The sequence below is a fragment of the Nomia melanderi genome, chromosome 4, assembly GCF_051020985.1.
Source record: "Nomia melanderi isolate GNS246 chromosome 4, iyNomMela1, whole genome shotgun sequence".
Lineage (NCBI taxonomy): Eukaryota > Metazoa > Arthropoda > Insecta > Hymenoptera > Halictidae > Nomia > Nomia melanderi.
Window position 1 is genome coordinate 6,585,141 of NC_135002.1, and position 26,588 is coordinate 6,611,728.

At 42.4% G+C, this 26,588-nt stretch overlaps 1 protein-coding gene across 1 annotated transcript; it reads left to right on the forward strand.

Annotated features, from left to right (window-relative positions):
* Positions 1-4,206: 4,206 nt before the first annotated feature.
* Positions 4,207-24,551, forward strand: LOC116435039 (otoferlin). The gene is made up of 28 exons (XM_076366895.1): positions 4,207-4,371; positions 4,445-4,586; positions 4,680-4,833; positions 6,063-6,231; positions 6,574-6,763; positions 8,126-8,328; positions 8,729-8,897; positions 9,095-9,288; positions 9,983-10,086; positions 10,719-10,929; positions 12,257-12,586; positions 13,542-13,658; positions 14,414-14,542; positions 15,107-15,268; positions 16,022-16,291; positions 16,505-16,712; positions 17,375-17,604; positions 18,093-18,158; positions 18,214-18,348; positions 19,178-19,322; positions 19,397-19,526; positions 19,913-20,244; positions 20,555-20,685; positions 21,547-21,734; positions 22,459-22,694; positions 22,787-22,959; positions 23,643-23,743; positions 24,371-24,551. Exons 1-28 carry the CDS (start codon positions 4,207-4,209, stop codon positions 24,549-24,551), a joined length of 4,965 nt encoding a protein of 1,654 aa, XP_076223010.1.
* Positions 24,552-26,588: the final 2,037 nt, after the last annotated feature.

Consider the following 26,588-nt stretch of genomic DNA (forward strand, 5'->3'; position numbering starts at 1 on the left):
CGGAGAGCGAAGCAGAAACTGCGGAGCAAGCGAGGACGGGTGATTCCGGCGTGCTCCAATACGATTCGACCGAATCGTCGATCTTGAGAGTCACGAGCCCGTGGAATACGAAGGGAACCGGCGCGGCCGATGCAAAGCGAGCGGTCCGCCGGTTGGCGTACCGAGAGGGGCCCGCAGAAACATTGTCGGGCAGCGCGGAGCTGTCGTCGCTCGGAGGAGAGCGCTCCGTTAGCTACGGAGTGCCCGTTGTGTCTGGCTAACAAGTCGACCCTCGTGGCCCCTCGAGGGTGGTCGGCCCCGGGAGGTCTCCCGATCACGCGCCCGGTATCGGCTACTCGGACACGCCCGCGGTCCGTCATCCCATCATCTACGCTCCGAACCTGGACACGACACCGCCGCGCACGAGGGAAGATGATATCCGCCCGGACCGGCGAGCAGGTACACGCGGCCCGCGCGTCCTCCACCGCGGGAGATAGGATAATGTTCCGCTATTTAGAGGATGGACGCTCACTTCGGAATCCCTGCAGCCACCCATGGAGGCCGCTACGCGAGTCCTTCGGGTATTATGCGATCATCTTTGGTACAGTTCGAACGTGGCTTAATGGCGTTTTCGGATGTCCCAGGAGGTTTCGTTGGAGTTTTCGTAGAGGTCCATAGGTTCTAAGTTGATTTGTTGGCTGGAGTCAAGTTTCTGTATTGATGGTATTGATGCTACTTAGATTGGTTTGAATTCGTTTGATGAGGTTCGGAGATGAGGGAATTTGAGTTGTCTAAGAGTTTCAATGGATTACGTCTAGAATATCAAACTGTGCGTTTGAAGGGTCGAGTCGTGGGATACTGAAGGTTAATCAGTAATAATAATCAGAAATCATAGAAGTGAATTTCAGTTTCTGACTGTTGACTCGAAAATACAGGAGCAAGTGTGACTCACGGTACACACGGAGCTCATCCAATAACATCCAAATGAATTCCTCTCGAACCCAACCCCCGGCGCCCGAGTGGCCACTTGAATGACCGAACTGTCTGCGAGTCATCGATGCCGCGAAGTGCCTAACTCGCCCCCTCGACTCGAACGTTCCTCGAAGATCTCGAAAATAATAATAAAAAACCAGAGGAGAAAGGAGGAGGAGCAGGAGAAAAGGCAGAACTGACTTCTCCCACACGTGCGCGCGGCAGTCGAGCACCTCCCATCGATATTCTCCCTTTCATCGGGGCGGAAAGAAAGGCGACGACGACGTTTTCCCACGTGATCCGGCGAAACGAGAAGAGAGCCTCCCGGTTTTCTCTGTTCCGTCGAGTGGCCGGGCGATCGCGAGTGCCTCATTGTTTCACGGGCACAATAAATGGGCCCGCGTCTCGCTTGCTCGCTGGCAGTGCCGGGGACAAGTGTGCGAAAAGCCGAGAGGGCGCCGCTCCGCTCCGTCCCGGGGAAAGAAAAAGCGAAAGGTGAGCGGGGCGGCGGCAGGGCGCGAGCCGTGAGCGCGGAGGATCGTCGCACAAAGAGCGCGCAAAACACACAAACAGCCGGATTGCAATAATGGATGCGTGTTGTACAAATACGATATCGGGCTCGAGGGGGCTGCCGCGCGGCCACGTGACCCTTTCAAAAGGACTCGGAATATAACGAACACCCCCAATGGCGTAACCCCCACGGGGGGCACGCTCCGCGCTCGTGTCCTCCGCCGGTTAGCGGGGTTAACTTACAAGCCTACCGCTAATACGTGCTGGAACACGATTTTTTTTTCCACTCTGCGACCCCCCGCCTGAGCCGCTTTTTCGCTTGCATTTCGGTTTTTTCTTCTACGGGTGCCCGATACGTTGTTACCGGCGAAAACGACCGTTCCATAATAATCGTTTCTAGAATCCCGGTGACGTGTGTTTATCGGAGTTGATAGTTTCGCACGATCGTTTCGGTGGTTGATCGGGGGCGAGGGTTGTTCGGGGATGATTGTGGTTTTTGTGGATAGATTTTTGTCTTCTGTATTCGTATACTTAATTTGATAGGAATGATTTTGAATTGTATTTGATTATTGTATTTTCTTGAAGCCTCTAGTTGGAAGAATTGAAGAACTCGTTAGGAAATATTGATCTTCGTTAAATATAAAATTCTATTGTTAAATTTCATAGAGTGTCGTATAATTTATTAGTCTGTGAGACATAATAAATATTTGAGTAAAATTATCTTACATATATCGTTAATGATCAGCTTCTGGAACTATGTAATAAGAGATGGGAAAGGACGCTTGAAACAGAATAATTGCGTGGATTCCTTATTCCCGAAATGCCATGAGATTGTCCGATAAATCACCGAGGACAATTAGTGCGAAGTACGCAACACGATTCGCAGCGGCACGTCGGAAGTCCGTACTTAGGATACCAAACGACAGCAATTTAAGGCCCGTAAAGACACGTGTCGAAATAAACCGCGTGCCTATAATAGCTTCTGAATTGCGCGCACGCCCTTCGCTATTCTGCCCGTCTGTTGCGTGCACGCCCCATAGAGGGCTTCTAGCCGGGGCCGAAGTGTGACGTTTTTATCTCGCCGTGATATCTGCGCCGTGTGTCACCGATACCGTGATTTCTGACAATATCGTAGAAGGCTTCCGTGTCCCGGGAAATTTAATATCTGACGTCGATCGAACCTGACACTACCCTGAATGATTATTAGCAGCAATGCATCAGCAAAGCATTAGTCTCCAATTTTTGTGGATATTAAACGTAAAGCTTGTTAGACGAGCATACTGTTTCTTTATATTCGAATCTATAGTAGCTCTTACGTTCGTTTTCAATTCAATTTCGATTTATATCGCTTCAAATCTATTTTGTCCTGCAATTATTATATATTGACAACTGAAATAAGAGCCACGGAAGTACTAACTCTTTCATAAGATTTTGTGATCTTTTGCTATTAACGTTTCAATTATTTTTCACTCTTGTTTAATACTTTTCGCCTTCAAATATAATTCCCGTTGAACAGAGTGGAAAGCAGTGCTTCACTGGGAAAATCAATTCGGATGCGGTGAATTATGCATCGAGTTATGGACGGCTATAGATTGGGGGTGCGTGCAAATCACCGAGGTTCTCGGTGGTCTAATTTCGACGGCTCGATCGATGCTCGTTGTTGTGACAATCGGGATATGAGTGGAAACGCGTCACGCGTAACGTTGTTTCCTTTTTTTTTATTTACACACCGCTACGCAAATTGACGTGTGAAGTGCACACTTGTGTCTGACAGCAGGGCCTTCGAGGTTGGTGACGCGAAGGGAATGAAAAAGCTACTACATCGGCTGCAGCACGATAAAAGGAAGAAATCATGGATAAAAATGGGAAATCGAACGTTTCGGTTGACGGTCTTTCCCAATTAGTAAACTTAATCAACGTTGTAATTTATACTTGTGTAATATTAATCCGTCTGTAAGAAATATTCTTTCGTTTCTAAGGAAGCATTATGGTGCTGCTGTTCGTCGGAACGATTCGTTATTTTTTCGTGTATTTCACGTTTCGTGCACGATTTTAACAAACTTCCCCTCTGTGCTCTGTACAGCACGTAGAAAATTACAGGGAAACTTCGCGGAACAAGTTTAATTGGATTCATTCGGTTATCCAGTTCAATAAATCGGAAAAATCATATTCGAGAACTCAGCGTTAAATCCGGGTGCATTTAACATACGTGAACGTTGCAATTCTGCAGATTTTCGAATATACCGGAACGCTTCGGTGAAACAGTTTCCACGCTGATACGCTCACACGCATTCTCGATAGCGAATATCATTGGAAAGACACTCAGTTCTGTCTGTTCTTAATTTGCACTTTATACTTCGAATATAACTGAAAATGTTCTGTGTTCAATTATAAAATTCTCTAGCAATTACCAGTTTAATATCTTACGAAATCAGAATAAATTAATAAAAACCAAGTCGATATAAATGAATCAATAATTCGTCGATGGAACAGAGACGGTCTTCCATTTCAGCACCCTTCCGACCACCAGTTACCATCAAAGCTGAATTCCCTAGAACTTATATAGTGCTGACATCTGTGAAGTAAATGCAACACGCGGGAACTATCCACTGACATGACCTGTACGAATAATACGGGACTTCATTGACGGACGGCGCAAGGTAAATTATTTATTCCGCGAAATTCAATAAATATTCATTTATTATAAACACGAAGCGGATCGAGTATCGATTCAATCGAGTCGCAATGGGTGCCAGAAGATTTCGACGCACAACTTATCAAGTGTGCGTTACAATTTTAGAGGCGAGACACTTGCCGCAAAATGCGAGCTGTTTGGTGGTGGTTAAAGTTGGCAATCAGAAAAAGAAAACGGTGGTCCGCGAGAAAACCGATGCACCGGTTTACAATGAAGTAAACATTCGAATTGATATTCTTATCAGGTTAATCTGAAGGATGATACATTTTTAATATATATATATTTCAGTACTTCGTGTTCGATTTGTTCTGCAACTTAGAGGAACTATTGAGTACTAGGATTATAATAGCTGTGTATATAAAGCATTACCTGCGCTTGAAGTTCCATGGGAGCGCAAACTTCGAAATAGCTCTTGTGTGGGAACAACCAGGTGTTAATAATTTCAAAGTTTCATCGTTTATGTAATAATCATTTCCGAATAATTGTATCCATCGGAATTATGATAACAGATGTGTTCGAACAGATCGTCAATATTATCACAAATGGGCAATGTTGATCAACCCGGCGGACCCAGGTTCCGGTCTGAAGGGATATGTTAAATGTAACATTACAATGAATGTAAAAGGGGAGAAGATGAAGGTGCACCCGGAAACAGACGGCGAGGATGACATTGAAGGGTAATTTTTGCTTTTAATCAGTCTTCCTCAAATAATCTTAATTATCGAATTAATGGTGATTAATCAATCAATCCTCACTTTACGTATTATTATAAACTATAAGAATTTTAATATTTTGTGTTGAACATAAAAAAATGAAATTTCCTGCATAAAGTTAAATACCGACAATGTTAGCCGTGTCATAGCGCACTAGCGAACTCTATACTAATGGAACAGTCAGCCGCTGAACTACATAATACTGCAGCTGCAGACTTAAAATACGTAAGTACCGACCGTCCACGACTTGTTGACTACTACATATCTTAAGTCTGTGCTGCAATATAAAAAGTGCATCTAAAGAGAGCAAACAGTTTTATAAAATTGTCAATTTCAACGAATATGTTGATATGTCTACATAAATGAATTTATATGTAACAGAAGGTCATTAAAAAAATTGAAATCGAAGTTTAAACTGATACAACATGGTTTTCCATCAGAGGATAAGATAGTTACAACAAAGAATATCGTTTTGCTTGTAGATAAGCTCGGCTCAGAAGTTTACGCGATTTACCATTGACGGTGCCACAAATCGGCATGGCCATTTTCATTGTTATAACAATTCAAATATTCATTGATATTTATTCATTGATAACACTGTATTTGGTAAACCTTACTATATTATGTTATGAGAGGGCAATTTGTTATTATTTTAATAGTACTTAAGATTTTTGTACTCTTCATTATTATCGTAAAAATAGAAAAATCTTGAGTTTTATTGTTCCTCGCTTAAAAAAGGTAAAAATCTTCATTAAAGTCCACAATTTAAATATGTTTCACTCTGATTTCGAGTACTGCTGCATAATATATGCAGTTTTTACTAATTTAATCATGAAATATTATCGAAAGAATATATCAGCCGCTATTAATCTTAAATTTCCTTATGGTCAACAGATTTTCCACGTTACCAAAAATTTTTCATTTGTTCCCTCGTAACTTCGGTTTGTAACAGTTCATCTACATACATATTGCGCCTTGCCGTCGCGGAGACGGAAATATGGCCATGTTCCAGCATCCATTTTAATGTTACACCGTGTTAGTGTCGCTGGTATCTAGATAGATTCCAGCTTGGTCTCCTGAATCATGGAATATTAGTTAGAGAAACAATTATTCTCCGCTTAAACGACATCGGATTACTTTCCGACATGTACGACAAAAATTTCGATGCTTTAATTGAAACCTAACGATCGCAGAAATCTGCTGCTCCCCGTTGGTGGCGAGTCGCTGCCATTCAGGAGCCGCGCGCGTTACATTTTTGCGATTTATCGGGCAGACGGTTTACCAGATATGAGCAGCATGTGTATGAAAACTGATTTCGAAAATATCAATCCATACGTGCAAATATCCTTCGCTGGAATGAAGGTGCGTGAATCGGGAATCTTTCTATATCTGAAATACATTTATCCACTTTTATTCCTAACTTAAATTTATTTAGTTTTTAGTTAACCCCTTGGCCTATGATTTCTTTCTCAATTCTGATTGATATGGCTACTTTGTGATTAATAATTTATCGAAGAAAGAGAAAAATTCTAAGCATATGTTATGCCTATATTTCCTTTTATGTATAATAGTTGATTAAAGGGGAATAATATTTACTTGTTGTTGTAGGAGAAGGGGTTAAAAATTATGTACACGTGTTCTCAATAATCCTAGTAAATGAACTACCGATAATCTAATGAGTGGACGTGTAACATCAATTTCCAGGAGAAGACCAGTGAAGCATGGCAGACTTATAGCCCCAGGTTCAACGAGAAAATTATCTTCAAGGAAATGTTTCCTTCCCTCTGCCAACGCGTGAGAATTACCATAAAGCACCGTGTTAACAGTTGTCAAACTTGTGTCGTAGCGTCACACGTGCTCGACTTGAGCAAGATATCAAACTCCGGGGAATACGGTGAGTTCTCTACATTCTTCTATCCACACACAAATGAAGCCTTCATTGTAACCGTCGTTATCAAAAAAAGAAAGAATGATCTGAATCATACATTTGATTTTCTAGAAAGTATCTTATTTCAAACGACCATAAAATATAAAAAATTCCCTCATATTACCCCGGAATCAAATTATAATCTATTTTCCAAGCGGAATTTTATTATATCGATTTTGTACGTACTACGACCGCACAGTATAAATTCTCTATCGAGTAACGGAGGTCTCGGGTTTTTTAAACATTTCCGTCCATAACGGGGGGAAATACGCGTCGAAAACACGGCAGCACTTCAACGTAGAAATAAATCAAAGAGCGGGGTATAAAAATAGGGGAGCAGCAGATCGTCGCATAAACGAAACTCAAACAGCGGAACGGCAAACGGGACGTTGATTAACGGAGCCTGTTCGTCCCGTTACGTTTGTATTTTAAATTCTTTACGATCGAATAATTTGACCGTGCCCCGCGTAACTAGCTCGCGCACAACACCACTTAGATCTAATCGAACCGCCATTTTCCTCATTTTATCGTCCTCGCTCGCCTCGAGGCTATTCCCCGCTGATTCACTGCTTATACTGCGATCTTACAGCGCGAACTACGAAAATACTGCCTGCTCCGACCGACATATTGATAAAACAGCCGATAATTTTGCTTCGAACGAACCGGCCCTCCATTTTTATCAATTTTATTTACCTCGGATATTATACGTTCAAATATTAATATTCAACCGGCCTTAGGTTTTAAACATCGTTCTAAAACATCCTACAGGGAAAAAGAACATCATAAATCATTTCAACGTAACTGCTTCACGAATTCGTGGCAAGAAAGCAGTTTCCAACGCGTGCGAAGGAATCTTAGCTTTTACAAACGATACGATTAATTGAAATAATATGCACGATAAAATATCAAAATAATTGATTAAAACGACGTGCCCGGTACCGTTTACGACCTGTTTAGGTTAATTCGCAGCGTAAATCAATCGCGACCATGAAACGCGTCTTGTCGTTAATGAAAATTTATGAATCAATTAATTCCTGTTGCCTACGTTATGATCCATCCTGGTGTACTATACATAAATAAATCCCGTCAATTCGCTGTTCATTAATACTTTCGCTGATGCCTGCAAGACAGCGGTGAATCCGGACGATGAGGCAAGGATTAAAATTTAATAACTCGGAGACTTTTCTGCGAGGGTAGGGGACTATTACGCGAGAGCCGCCTGAATCGCGTAACAAGGTGGAAGATAAACGCTCATCCGACGCGGGCGACTGCTTCTCTCCTAGAGTAATATAAAGTATCCTTGATGTATTGCCTTGTCACCTTTATAAGGTTTCCTGCCGACTTTCGGCCCGTCATTCCTTCACTTTTACGGCTCCGGCCGCGCAGAGAAGAGTAGCTGTTTCGGCAAGTGGCTGACGGCACTTCCTTTCTATCGCGGCCGGGTTCTTCTATCCCTAAAAACGGAAATGGATGACCCAGAAGCGTCTGCCAGAATCGGCGTCGAAACAGAGCCCGCGGCTCCCATCATCGAGGTGCGCGCGTTTGATCTTATTTTCTTTTCTCGGCGATGTCTCGCCTATTACTCCTCTCCTTTTTATTGTTGACCTTTCGCGCAATAAAAACAACCTCTAACGACGCCATTAGATTGCCTTATGTAATCGTCCAGTGGCAATTTGAGGCCATGGCAGATATATCTGGTTGATGTTGAAATAACTGTCAAGATAGTCGGTGAGAACTGAATTTTCAAACTCTATTCCGTTCTGTGATTTATTAGTACTATTTTTATAGCGGTAATCATTGCCCGTGACAATTACAAAGTGTTATCTATCATAGGAATTCATTTTCGAAGGCTGAGTTATTATTACAGAGCTGTCGACCTAGTAACGGATAGACAATTCGCATTTGTCTAATATTCACTATTTCTTTCCAAAGAATCGCCTGTGGAGGACGGAGGAATACTGTCTAGTGGCCATTCTGTACGATGTCAGCATGATAGACAGGCGAAAATTTTGGACGAAATCGATAAGCTTCGAAATTAGCCTGGGAAACGCCGGAAATAAACAATTCCCTCGCAGCCAGTGCGTCGAAGGCGGCTACGACGGTATCAGCTCCATCGGGACAAACTTTCCTTTGTAGTTCCTCGGAAAATTTGTTGGGAAACGGGGAAATTTCGTCCACCGTTCCGCGTTCGTTCACTCGAATCCCTCGAAGGCTCATAGATCGCTTGTTAATACGCTGGAGGGTTTGCGTTTCAGGCGCATGATAGGCACCCCGTAAAATGTGATTAATTTTCAACAGGAAACCGGATGCCGGAGCGGCGACCGGACTTCGAGAGCGGCACCGCTCCACGACTGACTGGTTCACTGGATGGCAAATATAATTATCTGCCTCTTGGCTCGCGAAAACCGTGCTTGTACGTCAAGTCCTGGTGGCCCGACCTCGAGTGGAGGATGTACAATAGCAATAGTCTGGGTCGCGTTGCCGATTTCCTAGTAAGCATACCATTTCTTTCCTTCGTCGTCACTAGATCTTATATAATACAACATTTTTCTTTGCCAAATGAAAAATCTTTAAAATCGCTAAATTGCTACTCGTTAAAAAAAATAGTTTTCTTATTTAATACAGCCACGTCTTGACAAATTTAATTTGATTTTGCTACGAAACTTTGCATTTGAAGTAGATAAACATTCATTTATTTAGCTTTCGTTTCACGTACCAATCGATAGAAATATTATCTTCAATTATCGAACAAAATTCTTCCGTTCAATTACATCGGAACTGCTGCATCAATACCAGTAGCATTCTCGTAAGCCGAAAGACAGGCAGCCGCGAAACATCGAAAACCAACCGTAACTTCGCATGCAACATGCACGAGCGAAACTAGCCTCCGCGAGTTTCACGAAAATGCTTCGGGATCGAAAGTTCGCGAGGTAGAATTCCGGGCCGTTCGTAAAAATTTCACCGTGAGACCTCGGGTGCAAATTTATCGGCGCCGGACGCCTTGAAGTTGGAAAGCGTCGTTGACTTAAAACCCGTACCGGCTTGGTCGAACTTCCGGTACGTGTCAAGGAAATATTTCATACGTCCCGGGGCCGTGGTTCCCACGGCGTGGCCGGCGCAGAAGTTTGCTCCCGCGAACTGGAGCACACTGATTCCCAGGGACGAAATTTTAATTCGTGGTGACAGGACCAGAAGTTGGCGGAGCTTGAAGGGCTGGTCGCGTCGGAGGAGCAGGGAGCTTACATGCTCTACAATGAGACAGTTCGCCGCTTGAAGGACCACTGCATCCGGTATCTCGTAATGTTGCAAAGTGCTCGAGTCCTCGGAGCTTCAAGGCTGAAGCTTTAATGCTGAATCCAGCAGGCCTAGAGTTCTTTAATACCTCAGTTTTCGAAGTTTCAAGGTTTGGCATTAAAAGCTGAGTCTTGGGGGCTCAGAGTTCTATGAAGTTCGAGTCTTGAACGGTTAGAGTTTTATGGAACTCGAGTCATGGAAGCTTGAAGTTGTATAAAGTTTGAGTACTGAAGGCTTAGAGTTCTATGAAGCTAGAGTTTTGAAGACTCAGAGTTCTATAAGGCCGAGCCATGGAAGCTTAGAGTTCTATAAAGCTCCATTTATTACAACTCAGAATTCTATAAAGCTCGAGTTTTAATGGCATAGAGTTCTACAAAGGCAGCATCTTTGAAGCTTCAATATTCAACCTCAAATCTTTGAAAGCTCAATTTGAGCCATTTAAACCTTCAAGTTTGAGTATTTATAGAACTCTAAGCTTTGAGCGTTGAAGATTTGAGCTTTACAGCTCAAGGTATGAACCCTGAGAGCTCGAGCTCTTAAGAATTGAGTCATGGTCGCAGCTTTCAAGTCATGATTCGCAGTTAGAGCTTTCGAATCTCAAAACTAAGGACTCATCATTACAACCTAGGTACTTGCAAATGCTGAACACGGGCCGATACGATGATCACGGCGGTACCACCAAGCTCGATCGTCATCGTGTGAACCTATGTCGTAAAGAAATCGAGAGCATCCTGCAGAGGATCAAGATCAACGGCGAACTACCGAGCAATCGCTACACAAGGATCGCGATGGCGCACGCGTACCAGTACCTGAAAAGAGTGAAGAAGTTACGGGAAGACGTGAGTCGACTTTCATGACAGCTTCACACGCGAGCTGCCCTCTTCTCTGTTTTTTTTTTATTTTTCACTCGAAACGTAATAGCACGCGGGGATGAAACGCGCGGAGCGCACAATAAAGTGATCGATTCCTCGCGGGCTCGTATCTATGAATAAATGGAGTGAGGTCTTTGCACTCTGGGAGGGTAGACTAGTCGATGGATTCGTGAGTTTCGTAAACGTGAAGGTGAACGTATAATGAGACAGTTTTAAGGGAAAATTTATCGAGAGACGAATTTCAGTGAAACAAAAGAGATTCCAGTTTAAAATTCTCGGTTCGAAGTGAATGATTGATTAACCGATTTGTACGAGTATCTTTCATTGATGGCTTGCATTGTCGAAAAAAGACGTTACATTCGTTCCACCCAGTGCACGGAATTCCTTCAAAGGATAATGGAACTCCATCGAGCGATCAGTAGCAGGAGCCCAACCCCTATCGCAATTTACCGGGACGGCAAATTAATCTCCGGAGTTGAATGACTTCCGACCGAAGTTCTACGAAACTTCCCAGCGACGATTCAAAGGACGTTTTTTGGGAGTCATATTTAATTTCGATTCCGGCTGCTCCTTTTTCCCTCCGAAAACACTGTCCCGTAAGAGGGTGAAGAGCTCTGGAAACCTCCTAAACTTCCCGTACCCTTTCCTCTGCGAGAAAGAAAGTGACTTACTGGATGAAAAAGCGAATGAAGTCATAAAAGTTTCTAGGTTTCCCTGCGCGAAGATTTTCAACGGGAATTTACCGGAACGTGAACCGTAGACAACGCCGCTGGTACTTTGCTCGGTAGAAATTGCGAAATTTAAATATTTAAGCGACAGCACTTCTTAGTCGTCGCTTGTCTCGATGGAGGATCCGTCTTGGCGCGATGCGGAAGATTATTGTTATATATAGTGAAGGTTTCATACATTTATGACGAATATAAATAGATAAAATATAGACAGAGAAATATTTATAAGAAGTTAACAATTTACAATTACCATTATACTTCTTGACAGTATTCCTTTAAACTACTTTAAAGTACTTCTGAAAGTCATCATTGAGCACAGTAATTGCATTTATAATAAACACGAAAGCATAAAATGAAAAATAGAGAAATATTTATAAGAATTTAAGAATACTTTTAACTTATTCAAATTCCAAAAAGGAAGAAACCAATTTCTGCTTAACCATTTCGTTCGAATTACTGTAATAATTTACACGAACACCAGTCATTCCTCTAAACTACTTTGAATCGTTTTAGAAAACAACCATTTTGCATGATAATTCACAATTCACCTATTACGAATTGTTCAGCCGCAGCACAGCCTTCCAGACGTCTCCATCTGGATGACGGCCGGATCGAAGCGCGTCGCTTGCACGCGACTTCCGGCTGAGGAATTAATCTACTCCGAGGACCCGAACGAGAGAGGCTTGAAATGCGGGAAAAAGATCCAGGCGTTCCTGAGGAACCCGCGCGAGGATCAAGGAGCCGATTACGCCGCTTGCAAGATGGAGGCTTTCCTCTGGCTGGGCAGAACCGAGCACATCGGCGCGTGCTGGTCCGCCATTCCGCCGGGATACGACGTGGAACACGAAAGGAACCTCGACGTGTTCCCGAAATATGTGGAGTACACTCGGTCCTCGGTATAACCTTGAACTGTTTTAATTAATCATCGAATTTGGCCGAGGGCAGGCGGAAACAAGTGTAGTTTTCTTTTCGAGGGTTTCGTCGACGAGCGAAATTTATTATTGATTTTCCTCGAGTGTTCTTCAGTTTACAAATTGCGCTGAATTATGCGGCTGTGCGAGAGCAGATCAATTTTTTGAGGATGCTTTTTAACGTATGCATGGAGGAATATTTGGATGTCGGGAGAGATAGTTTTTACAGGAATTTTTTGATATTTAGGTTGTTCATGCGACATCAAAGTGAGAGGTTGAACGTGCAGTCGGTTTCAGATGTTATTTGGCTTAAATATAGATGTTTATTAATGAGATTACTGGAAATTGAAATGGTTGAAGGATTAATTCGGATATAAAGATCTACCGTGAAACGCGAGGAAAAAGAGTGACTGAGGTCGAGCTGTCTGCCCCTTTGTCATAACAGTAATGTGAAACGTAATTTAAACCTTTCTGGAATCACGAAGTAGCCCCCAGGCGAACACGCCTTTTTAAATGCGATTGAATGAACGTTTTAATCGTTAAACCTCTTTTGCGTTAGTTTCAATTAATCACACACCTCGTTTGGAGGATAGAGTGGGTCCTTTCCTCTCGTGACACAAGGATATGCGTACAAAATAATTGGACAATTTAAAATATTAAAATTAAATGCTAAAGTAAATAGAAAGATATTACAGTATCGAAATAGCGAAAATTATAAATTCGTAAAGGAAGTTCCATACAATTCGATATTAATCAAATTCGATATCGAATATGATTCCACTTTTTTCTAAATTACTCTAAGGAACCACACATTTATCAATCTCAACAGCCTGTTCGCAATGCAAAGAAAAATATTAATTTATTCGGGAACGAGGTCGTCAAACTACTCGAAACTCCGCGAACGAAATAATTTCAACCTATCCCGTATCTTGCATTGCAGGTATTCCAATTACGTGCTCACATATTCCAAGGTCGCTTTGATCCCGGGATGGATGCATCCGGCTTATTGGATCCACTCGTACGTGTTGCATTTCATGGCTACACGGCCGCCACCAGAGTAAGTTTTCTAGGTCGATATAATTCACCGGGTCTCGCTGACAAGTGCGCGGGAGTTGTGTTATTATTACAAGCCTAGAGCCTTCTTTTGTGAAGAGACTCGGGCTCGCTGTCGGTAAATGGATTCCCGCGGTGTCTGTCAGCGGCGAAGCCAATTTTCGGCTTTTATCTGGCCCCTCGTATGAATTCGAGTCTGTTCCTCGCGGAAACGAAGTGTACACGTGCGCAACCTAACTACCAGCTCCTTAATTGTTCCCTTTGAAGAACGTCGAATCAACTGACATCGATCGAACAAGAGGAACATAGAACCAAAAGATATATTATCGTCCCATAAATTCGTCTAACGATTTTATCGAGAGTGTCTCTCAATACCGTCAAAGAACTTTGACTTTGATTAACGATGAGCCACTAAAACTCAACTAGAATTATCGTCGCTATATTCCACGAGGCGACGAAGCGTCTCAGAGTATTAAGCAAACGCAAAGTTGGATAATATCAACATGGCGCATGTCAATCAGCTCAATATTTAAACTTCGCAGTTAATACCTATTAGAATAATTTATAGAACAATTTAATCCGCGCTGAATATATGTAAAGTAGAACCAGGGGAAAGTAGTCAGACCTCCAAAGCTCCCCGAGCATCGAATCAATATGCACCCCCGAATTCTCAACTTCACACCCAATTACTTAAGGGGATTTGCACTAACGGTTACCGGGCGTCAGCAAAGAGGATTAGAAGTAATGTACGTATCGCAGGCTATCAAGCAGACCTTGGACCCTTTCTGGGATCAGACGCTGATCCTTCCATCGTGCACCATTCACGGGACGAAGGGGCATGTCAAAGGGGATCCTCCGAAAGTGGTGGTGGAAGTGTTCGATCAAGACGTATGCGTGGGTACTTAACGATTCTCGCGACATGGACGTGTTTAACCCTTTCGTTATCACTGGTTAGTTAGTTAGAAAAGGTTAGTTAGTAAAGTAACTGCGAATAAGTAATAATGATCACACTTAGACTATAAGAAAGCAACATGGCTGATAGATTTCTATTAAAAAACTGATTACGGAAGCAAATTTTTGAGGCCGGCAGAAACACTTATCCACACGTTGAGAAGTCCAATGATACATCTGACATCAGCATAGTCAGTTTTGTTCGTGTTCTTCGTTACGCTAACAAACAACTAATGACAACAATGTGTTAAAATTAAGTCGTTGCTGTTTCTACAGCTACTCAATAGAGTATCGTCGCCTTTCCATTATGACTTTTCAGCTAGTGGGTCACCGGCTAATACATCTAAGCTCGAGAATGCACTCATGACATAGCGGTCGGTCCAGCAAAAATGATTAGATGTCTAAATCCACGGTAGCGAAAGGGTTAATTACACGTCACTGTTCCGCGGTGACTCTTGCGGACCGGTTCGAGCTGTAACGCGATTGGATGGGGATTCACAGGGCATCAAGGAGTTCTGCGGAAGATGCACAGCCGTTCCGTTAGTTAAACTCGCGGAGGAAACTTACTCGCCACCTGATTTCCCTCCGAAACTCGAGTGGTACAAATTTAAATCGCAAAGGGATTGCACCGGCTCCGTGCTCGCTGCATTCGAGCTTATAGAGGTGAGAGGGGGCGATACCAATCGATATTCGCGAGGTGCGAGCTGTATCGTGTCTCCGAGATTTCGGTCGTTGCTTTTGCGAATTAATTTCGAGAGGCAGATGACATCGGAACGTACCGAATTCAGTCGGTGTTTGCAATATTTGTATACACATGTTGCTGGAGAAGTTAAATTTAATAGTTAACCCTTAACGGAGGATCCAATGCCGCATATATGGCGGTAAGAATCGTTTTATTATTTTCATCACTGTCATTCTTGTAATATTTACAATTAACACGTTAAGTATTGCGCTACGTCACTTCTGTGAATTTGTTTCCGCTTGCTATTTGTGTTTCGGTATTCTTTGACGGCAAGTAATCTTGAGATAGTTCCGGTATGTTAAGGGTTAATTAATTAAATTAAAAGAGCGCGGAGAGGTTACTTTCACCGTTATCTATGGAGAGCTTAAAGAATCTCCGGATAATCGGAAAAATGGAACGAGCAATTATTTAGAGAGTCCGGAAAGAAGACTCAAGTTCTGTTCTCGGGAACTCTTCTGCCCCGTTTTAATATTAAGATAAGGAATCTTCAATATTAGAATTGTTTTTAGTAAGTTCAAAGTTTCTCGACGTAGACGGCGGAAAGTTCCTTAAGTCGCCTTGCTCGGAGACACTCCGCACGATGCATTCATTTCGTTCCGTCGCGCAAAGTTAAATGATTCCGACAGTTCTCTGTACCCAGATGTTCCACGTCGAAGTATCTGCGCAATGTTTAGGTTCAAGAGGATGAGACAGCGGACAAGCCGATAAGCGACTCGAAACAGGAGATTATATACAGCATACCGGAAGACATCAGGCCGAAAATGGCGAGGTACAGGCTCGAAGTAATATTTTGGGGCATCCGGGACATGAAGAAGATAAATTACGTGCCGGTGTTGAAGCCTCGAATTATTATAGAGTGTGCCGGTGTCGATGTCAAGTCAGAGGTGATGGAGAACGCGAAGAGATTTAATAACTTCGAGGAACCTCATATCGTCGTTGACTTGGTAACGAGTTTCTAAATTATCTCTACGTTTCAAATATTTCATTCCTCGATTTATAGTCAATTCTTAATAATAAATTCTAAAATCAAGGGAATATATTACAGTTACTTTTTAAGTTTTTTTAAATTTGAACTGTTCATAAGGTCAATGATTAGTGATATTTAAAAATAAACATTGACTGTTGAAGCTTTATGTTATAATGCAATTTTTTTACAGGACATGGCGGAGCTCGATATCTACTACCCCTCCGTCACAATAAAAGCTTACGACTCGCGAGGATTTGGTTGCTTTAAGTACATCGGTGTATGCATCGTGCCTACCGTCCACATATTCATAGAGCAATTAATAACGGAAGAGGATTATGATGCGCAGATATACGGGACGAGATTTAAATCTCTGTGGACGAAAAAGCAGTCCACCATTCGTAAGTCCTCCTAAATTGTTTTAATCATTTCCGAAACCTGGGAGAGATACGAAAGATTTGTTGAACCCTTCAGTGGGAGTAATATAAATGTGATAAAGCGGTAAGCGTACACCGTGTAATACCAATGACAATTTCATTTCGATGTTGACGCGACGATGAAACGCAATTCTCTGTTAAATATTTGAACACCGTGATTGAACATCGGAGCCCACGCATCGATTCGAAATTTCCGCTGAGGAAGTTAATAACCGCGGTGAAATATCCTGTTTCCATCTGCACGCAACAGAAAACTTTGTTAATTGAAGTTCACGGGGACGTTTATCCGCTTCGACTCGGAATTAAATGCTTTCCGCGGGTGCAAGAATCCCTGGAAACAGTAACGGGTCCAGTTGCGAGCTGAGAATTAACTCGTGTTTATTTGCTTCTGGATTTCTCTTCGGTATTCCATTCTGAACTTTTAAAATACATTTTGATGGGCATTCAATTAAATCTGTATCTTTGAACGTGTAAAAAACGTTGATGTAAATATAAACACAGTTTGGATGTTTTCGTGAGAAAATCTACTGGTTTGCTGAGTGAACTTCAGTTATAAACATTTTTATTTAGAAAGAAATAATTTATTAGTTCAGAAGTCTAATCATAAGAGATGATTTTTTATTAAGTATCATTGCCGACGGAATACGATTCATCGAAAGAGGAAAACAAGGGGTTGATTTCGTACAAGAAGATGGCCGCTAAACATTCATCGAGGACCCAGAGAATTCTGCGATCGCTGAAGAAGCTGTTCGCGCATTTATTAGGGAGGAGGGGCACGAAGAAGAAAAGGGTGGAACGTATGGAGGAGGAGGACGAGTCGCTCGATTGGTGGAGTAAATATTTCGCTTCTCTAGAGGTAGGCGAACATGACCGAAAGGCATCGGTCACGCGAGTAATGCGATAAGGTTAACGACCCTATCGCCGACCATAAGAGAACCCGATTGCGTCATAAGTATCACTTTTTAAAGAAATATACAGGCTATAAAGAATAACTGATGGTTTTAAAATATATTCTTGTGAGAAATTTATCACGAAGAACGTCTAAACACCAAATATAAAGATCAATCAATGATAGATGTTAGAATATTTCCTTTTTCCTGAATTATTAATTTTTAATTGATGCGAATAAGATCAATCAATGATAAATGTCAAATTTTAGCTTCTTCCAACATTATTGACTAATTAATACGAATATGATAAACGTTTTTCTGAACTACTAATTTTTGATTTATATGAGTACGAGGAAAACTTGTAATTGAAAATAAAAAACGTGGCAGCGGATAGGATCATTTACCTTATTATACTCCAGTTTCCACAGATTTCTGTTAAGTCGAGTAATTTCAGGAGGAAAGGAGCAGAGAGCTGGGAAGTTCAGTTCCCGCAGGTCGTGAGCGGCTCGCGACGTTCAAGGTACACGCTTTAAAGCATTTTCACCAGCTCACCTGTCTCATTGGACGGAAAACAGGTATACGACGGGGAATTGGAGATGCAACCGCAGTTCGCCGGCTTTCAGGACCGTCTCAGGACGTTCGAACTGTGGAAGGGCAGCAGGAACGAGAATTCGGATTACGACAGCGATAATTACGTCGGGAAGTTCAAGGTTCGGTTTAAACTGTTGCTTGTAATTAATGGATAATGACTGAAACTTGGACCGTGGCGGTGAAAGTGAATGCACTGCAGAAATTAGTCCAATGTCACTGCCGTAGCTGTTCCTCTAGCGTGTAGAGATAAAACTTTAATTCAATTTATAATGAACGTGAAAAGTTCCAGTTTATCCAAGTCGCGTTAAGACCGGTGTATCACATAATTTCCTTCGTGCATGAGCGATGTTGGAGCTAAACTGGAGACGAAAGAAAAACGGAGATAACAAGTTCCGAGTTGTTCACGAAAACATTTTAACTCCGCTATCTCCACAGTAACATGCACTTAAGGCCTCGAATACTTTCCATTACTTACACGCTAGCAATAAATTCTTCTCCGCTGTCTCTCCAGCGTAAACAAAAACACTATTACAGAAAACGTGTCGCTTAGAGGTAAAAATAGTCGAAGCCTCTCGGGCGCCTTTAAATAACACGTTAAAAGTCTGTTTAATCAACCGCCATTAACGAACCTGGATCGTCGCCAAGCAAGGAGTATCCGCTTTCCGGTGAACAATTACAAGATAATTTTCACGGCTCGAATGCCTGCGTTCCACCGCTTTATTTTCGCCAACGGAAATTGAATTCTGCCCTATCCCCCGTTTTCTCGCAATAATTCACTTTACGTAGATGCTACATCGACAGATTCCAAGGCCACTTCATTTCCCTGGTTAACGCCACCGTACATTATATTTTCCTAAAATATTAACCGTGCAAATAAGAAATCTACTATCGAATTATGAAGTGTTTACTCGCTCGCTGGACGAGCTGAGCAAATATCTTTTCCCGCAGGGGAGGATATGCGTGTACCGTTGGCCTCATCCGAGCGACGTTCCCTGCAAGACGAAAACCGGGAGGAACGCGGCGAACGGCGTTTGCGACGATTATCCGTCGCCAGAGGCCGTTAGGCTTCTGGTTAGACTGTACGTCGTGAAGGGTGAGTAGCGTGGAAGACACTTCTTCATCGACCTGCGCGACGAACTGATGGGAACGAATCGATCCTCTCCGCAGGCATCAACTTACAGCCTAACGATCCCCTAAGCGGAAAGTCTGACCCGTATCTCTGCGTCAGACTTGGAAAAACGTTTATCAACGACAAGAAGAATTATATATCTAACCAGCTGAATCCTACCTTCGGACGGCAAGCTGACGTTTTAATTTCCGATTATATCTTTTATCTTTTTTCCCGGGATAATTGATCTAACTTGGCCAGATAGAAGCCGCGTTTAAGCCGTCCCTCGGGTTAAGGCGCGCTGCTCGCATAATTAAAGTTGATCGTGTTCTTTTGTCACTCGTTCTACAGTCGACTGTGTTGGTCGATAACGAACGTTAATGGTTTTGTTTTAGAATTTTCTAAAATCGTCCATGAATCATCTGGGCTGCCAGAATACAGTATAAAAGTGCAGATATAATCATTTTTAATCGAAATGAGTGACTAAAGAATTAAATGCAATTTCTTCGTGTCCTGTCAACATTTCCCAGACTTCTATCCATCCCTTAAAATTGCTGACATCCTTCAATTGACAGGCTTTTCGAAATAGAGGCTTCTTTTCCTCAAGACTACCTACTAACAATTCAAGCCTGGGACTACGACGCAACATCCTCAGACGATCTCATAGGCGAAACGAAGATCGACCTAGAAAATCGATTCTACAGCAGACATCGTGCAACTTGTGGTATATCTCGAACGTACAGTGCATCTGGTTACAACGCTTGGAGGGATCGCGAGAGACCGACACAGATCCTCTTCAACATTTGCAAGAGGAATAGTTTACCTGCACCGGAGTACAGAAAGGATCACGTTAAAATTGGACGAAAAAGATTCTTTCGCAGTGATCCTCAATCGAAAGACGAGGCTGGTCTGTTTGATTGAAAAATCGTGTAACGCGTTGACTGCTGTGTGGACCGTCAGTAGTAGATCATTTGTCTTATTAAAAGATACCAAAAATACTATATTTCAATGAAAATCAGTGGAGCTAACAAGGAGTATAAGAATGATCAAAATTTTAAAGAATGTGACAATATAGTTGATTAAATGAAGAAGAGGGAATAGCACGGTTCACAAAAGGAGGCGGAACCCTCCTTTTCACAGCGATCGACGCGTTAAATTATCGATCATAAAAGCGGAAAGGGATTCTGTTAGATCACCGATTGGTGGCTTTCATACAGACTGGGAAGAATGCGCGGCACTGGACGTGCTTCATCAGTGGCATGATTTTCCCATTTGCGGTTGCTCTCTGGTGCCGGAACACGTTGAAAGACGGCCGCTCTTTAATGCCGCTAAGCCTGGTTTGGAGCAGGTTATATATATATAGAACTCATACACACACGCACGCAAAAAAATATAATTTTTTGTTCAATCGGTGAATGCGGAATACGGGAACAAGAGAATAAAGGCCCCGCCGCTTTTGAGAGCACAAGGTGCCACGGCCGCGAATGGATTCGATTGGCCCGCGCAAGGACCAAAGGAAATATCATTTCACGAACCCTCCTTTTTATCGAATATTTCTTTTGTCGAGCTGGATAAAAGCTTGAGAAGTAAAACGAATGGTTGCTAATATCTTACTGTCAGACCAATTCAATACACAACGAAGAATTACGGATTCATCATTTTTTTTCGATAGCCCACGCTGTCCCTCGTATACCAGAGGAATATTCAAAACGATTCGACATTCGTGGAAAAATTAGATATAAATTGAACAATATCAGTATATCTCAAGTACAGATCGAAGTTCTCCGTATAACAAATTTGAGAATTCATAGGTTGTCCGATAAATGCTCCAGATCGTTGTATGTCAGCCGATTTTACCGGAACTTCATTAATGTTTCGAACGAGTTCTCATAGGAAACTTGGATTCCGACGAAAAAAGATTACTTTGCCACTTTATGTTACCTATTTCGGGTTACAGAGTCGATCGCTTTTCCGGTTCCCATCAAAATTGAACGAATACCGTTAATCGACGCTTAGCCGGACGAATTTCCGTCAGAGATAGATTCGGTAAATGGCGTCGAACGCAATTTTACGGCGGAGAATCGATCGATTTGTTAGCGAAATGATATATATCGGGCCCGGTCGGCCGAAAATTGCGAGCGTTTTTCGGTTCGCGTAAATATTCAGTGGCAGGTCTGATAGCTGCGGTTTCCGGTGGCCGATGTTCCAGGGTAAATTGGAACTTTGGATCGACATGTTTCAATTCGGCGAGCTTCCGCCGAAACCGGCGTTAGACATTAGCCCGCCTGTGCCGCGGGAGTACGAGATTCGCGTGGTCGTTTGGAATACCGAGGACGTGCCTCTCGTCGATAGCCAATTTCTTACCGGGGAGAAGTGCTCCGACATTTACGTGAAAGGGTACGCTCAAGAACGACGCTTTTCGGTAAAACGGCGCTTCTGAAATCTTTGGAGTGCCGCGAACGGGGAATTCGGTTTAGGATTTCACGGTGAAACCGGCGACAGTAGAAGTCACTTTGTGTTCATTACTGTTCGATTCAATTTTAACAGAGATGCAACGAGGTAGATAGGAATTCTAGATAGGGAGAGACGCGTAACGTTTAGTAGTATTGGGTAGAATGTAATTTCCTGTATAACGTTGGGAAAATGTAACGAGAATATTTTGACAAGATTTCGGTTCGAGGTAATTAGGTTGGCAGAAATCAACGAGGATTGCGTGTTTACACAGCATTTGATAATTAAATTTGTATTATTGATCAACAATTCGTTTGTAAATAATAGTATGTAATTACCCGATTTCGTTGGTAATGTAATGCAAAGTGATAATTGGAATATGGGTGCGGGAATGAACAGCGTTGACAGTGAGCGGAGTAGTTAGAGTGAGTAATGATCAGACAAATGGGCGAAGTTCCATTCAAAAGCGCCCTCCATTGATTTTCAGGATTAGTAGCACTTCGCATGCATTGAGTGCGCGTAAAACTGCATAATTGAATGGAACCGCGTAATCAGAGGATTAATTTGGAAGTTAATTCAGAGAACTTAGAAGAAATGTGTTCGTCCTGTTTTTCTGCGATAAAAATATATTCTTTATCAACGTTCCCTGACACGATTCTTTCAATCTCAGCTGGATTATTTACGACGATTACCAAAAGACCGACGTCCATTACAATTCCCTGAGCGGCGAGGGTAACTTCAACTGGAGGTTCATATTTCGCGTCACGTACTCAAAGGGCGAGCGGGTTATGATCGTGCGTAGAAAGGTGTCGGTCCTGGCCAGGAGCAAAACCGAGGACAAACTGCCGTGCAAATTGCAGCTGCAAGTTTGGGACAGCGATCATTTCTCACCGGACGATTTCCTCGGTAACGCAGCGCCGTTCGAATTGCAGAGTTAATTACCAATATCGTCTGCGCGTGTAACCGCATGGCCAGCAAATTAATTGATCAATTCCCAGGCGCCCTGACCCTGGATCTGTCGAGGATGCCGCGCGGAAGCCCGAATTCCAAAAACTGCACGCTCAGGCTGCTCGATCTGGAATTGCCCACGATTGATTTGTTCAAAGTGTCTAGGATCAGGGCATGGTGGCCGTTCCAGCGGAGCGTTGGCACCGAAAATTACGTACAAGCGGTTCGTTTTGTTAATAGTTATCTCGCTTGTTTCAGGGTACTTGGGAATACTTCATTTGGAAAGGAAAATTTGATTCCTTTGAAATAGATAGAAGGTATAATGGCTGTGACAGTTAGGATTTTATATGCTTGATAAATTATTTAATAGGAATATGGTAACGAGTCGCGAAAATTAGAATCCTTGATAGAAGTTAACAGGTATAACAGCTGTGATAGCTAGAATTTTATATGGTTGATAAGTTATTTAATTCAATAATGGGGTTGAATAATGATTGAAATCAGAATATTAATTCTGCAACGACGTCTACGTCGGTCGTTGTTAATTCAGTGCAACAAGGTATAATACGATCTTTCTGGTATCAGTAATCAATGTCTGCAGCTAGTCTGCCCAGGGAATCGAAAATCACCCTTCACCAGCTGGGTGAAGGTAAAATGATTTTGACGCGTACCGCTACGAAAAATGTAGCTTCCTTCCGTTCTGACAATACTTTCCATTCCATATTGGAATTGAAACGTTTTATGAATATTTCATGAGGATTACTTGGTCCTCCTCCAAGTTATTTATTCAGAATACACCCTATGCACACAGATATCATGAAATATTAATTAATAAACTTTTTTCTTTCCGCGGAGACATCCATGAAATATTGGCACACACTCACGTCCACTAATATATCGATTCAGGGGAAAGTTGAACTGGAAATGTCAATATTGCGAGCAGAGGAAGCCGAGGAACAACCCGCGGGCAAAGGACGAGACCCGCCGTTGGAACTCCCGCATCCAAAGTATGACGGAACTTAATTAAAAAGTATGGTACACAGCGTAATAAGATGAAAAAGTTTCCGTAGGAAAGAATACATGACAGGAAGCAATGACGTTTTTAACGAAATCTAAGTAACCGCCCTTAAATTAAACGAGCGTCTTCCGCGAGACCGGGGTAATATCGTTAAATCCTGCTAATAGTTACCTCCTTAATTAAGCTCGAGTAAAAGAATTCCAGAGCAAAATCTCAAATCTAGGAAATCGTTACGTATTGAACAACAACAGACAATAGTGAACACTTTTATATTTTCCTACTTGCTAGTAAAAAAGCATGCCACTGATCAAAGTAATTTAATCTTGAAGCAACCAGGATCCTCGTCTAGTCGAATTCTAAACGTTCATCTAATGAGGAACACCGTTCAAACAGTTAATGGCCATCGTATTTTACCTACGTGATTAGATTATTGATTCGCCGCTGTAATTGAACCGAGCCTTGCGACCGCTGTCAGGCAGCCATTACATAATTAAATGTACACCAACCGACACCGTCGAGCGGAAGCCATATTGGTTACCGTAATCGGACGTGTTAACGATCATTTTTCGACGAAAGCCAATCACGGCGAGTAATTTCTATTTCCTGTGACCCGCAGCCGGCCGGATACCTCGTTCTCCTGGTTCCGGAACCCGTGGAAAGCGTTTCGCTTCGTGGTCTGCCGCTATTACAAATGGCGGATCATTTGCTGCTTCACGATCGTGCTCCTCGTTCTGTTGCTCGCCTGCGCGATCTACGCTTTCCCTGGATATCTGGTCAAGCGAATTTTAGGAGCTTAAACGGCGGAACGAAAGGTGAAAGTGGCGGGATCGAGGTTCATTGGTCCGCGACGAAGAAAACCGAGAGAAAACATGGCAGTCAGGTGGTCATAAATGAGGAATTGGGTCATCCCGGAGATAAATTATCGACTCGCGACTACTTCGGACCAATAACCGCACTATTTGGCCCTCGTTAATTGTAGGATAATACAATTCAGTCATCTGGCTAATGGTCGTTCTAATAATTAACGGTCCGTGTTAATTGAACACTTTAATTAATGGGTCAGAGCGCTTTCTCGAATTCGCCGAGCGATTTTCGAAGATGCCGTCGATAAGAGAATTAACAACGTAATGAATAATGGTATGTTACAACTCGTTGTTCAGAAGATTATTCGTGTATCTTGTTAATATATGTTCCAGGTAGAATAAACATATCATACGTTCTACGAATTTGTTCGTTTCTCGTTTATAAACGTAATCAACATGCTGAAGTGTGCTTAATGAAGGCACGGTTCATTGGGAGTAATTTATTTCGGTTACCTTGAAGTGCACCGGAACCTGTTAATATGTATCTCGCTGAGAAAATACCGAGCTAAATTTAAGAATAAAAATAGAAGCTCTGTTGTAGAGTAGAGTATAAAAACAGGTCGGCCAGACTATACATCTTGAGCAAATTGCGCTCGTGTTTCGAACGCAGCCTCTATTTTCTGGTAAATCAGTTTAATATTTCATCGTGTTGCGCGAACGTGGAGGATCAACTTTTAATTATATTTTCATCGAACGTGTCCGAAAGTCTTCAATGTTCCAGAAAGAAAATTTCAAGGAGAAAAATATAAGATACGAAAGATATTAAGCGCGTTGCAGTAAAATTGGTCCGCGACGAAGGAACACCGAAGATTTTCAATTTTTCAGATTGTTGTATATTTTTAAATCATTTTTACGTCACTGTATACGTGTTTCTCGCGTTCTTCTCAGTATACTTTCCAGATTCAATATCACATGCTTCGACCGTATCGTGCATCACACCCGAACTATCCTAAAATAGGTCGTAAATCAGAAACGGAAACTGTCTGGCGAACATTCCGCTCCGCGGCTTCGATGAAAATGAAATATGGATATTCCGCAATTTTCAACCTCAAAGGGCCCCCTTCCGCTTTCGCGAAACCCTTCATAAAGATCTGCTTCATCGCTCCACTTTCCGTATCGCGACGAGTGCGCTATAAAGCCTTTCAGCAAATATAAATCTCGCGACCGGTTTGCTCGCGCATTAATCAGATTACAACAAAGTTCACGCTTGCCGCCTGTTTGTTTGTAAATTTCCCGCGTCAACTTTCTCACTCAAAAATCCTATTCAGAAATCGGAGACGTCAAAACTATAATGTATATAAACGATTCGCCAAGATTTATGGAAATCACGAATCGATCCATATTTCTCACTTCTTATCAACCCATTGTCTTACGATTTATTTTGCTGGTTCTATTATTTTACCTAATTATTTAGGACAAAGTAGCTTCTCTGCATTCTATAGATACATATCTACATCTATATCTACCTCAACTGTTACATATTAATAAGAAGAAAATAAAATCTCATTTCAACTGAAAAAGAAAAACAGAATAATATTAATATTTACTGAATGTAACGCGAGAACCGCAACACAACTCCGACTCGATCTAATAAGGGGTCAAACGGATATCGCGAAGATTGAAAATAAATTGAACAGAAGAATCGTTTCTTTCGCGAGTCGTTTTTTTCGGATTGCCTGAGCTTGCATCGCTCGAATGCAGTCCGCTGTTCTATTCCAGGCGGCCAGGTGGAAAAGAGGCGACGTGACGTAACGAGGAGATCAATAACTCAACCGTTTTATTCGAAAGTTTATTGAACCCGCGACTTTTCTTAATGTCTGCACGGCCGTTGTTTCCCTCGCCCGGGCTGACGCCAACGGACCCGGTCACTTTTACGACATCGGCAAGCAACGCGTTCGATTTCTTTTGTGTCTTTCTTCTCACCCCTCGCCGCCCCCGCTGCGATAAACCTCTTTACGGCTGAACTCGAGG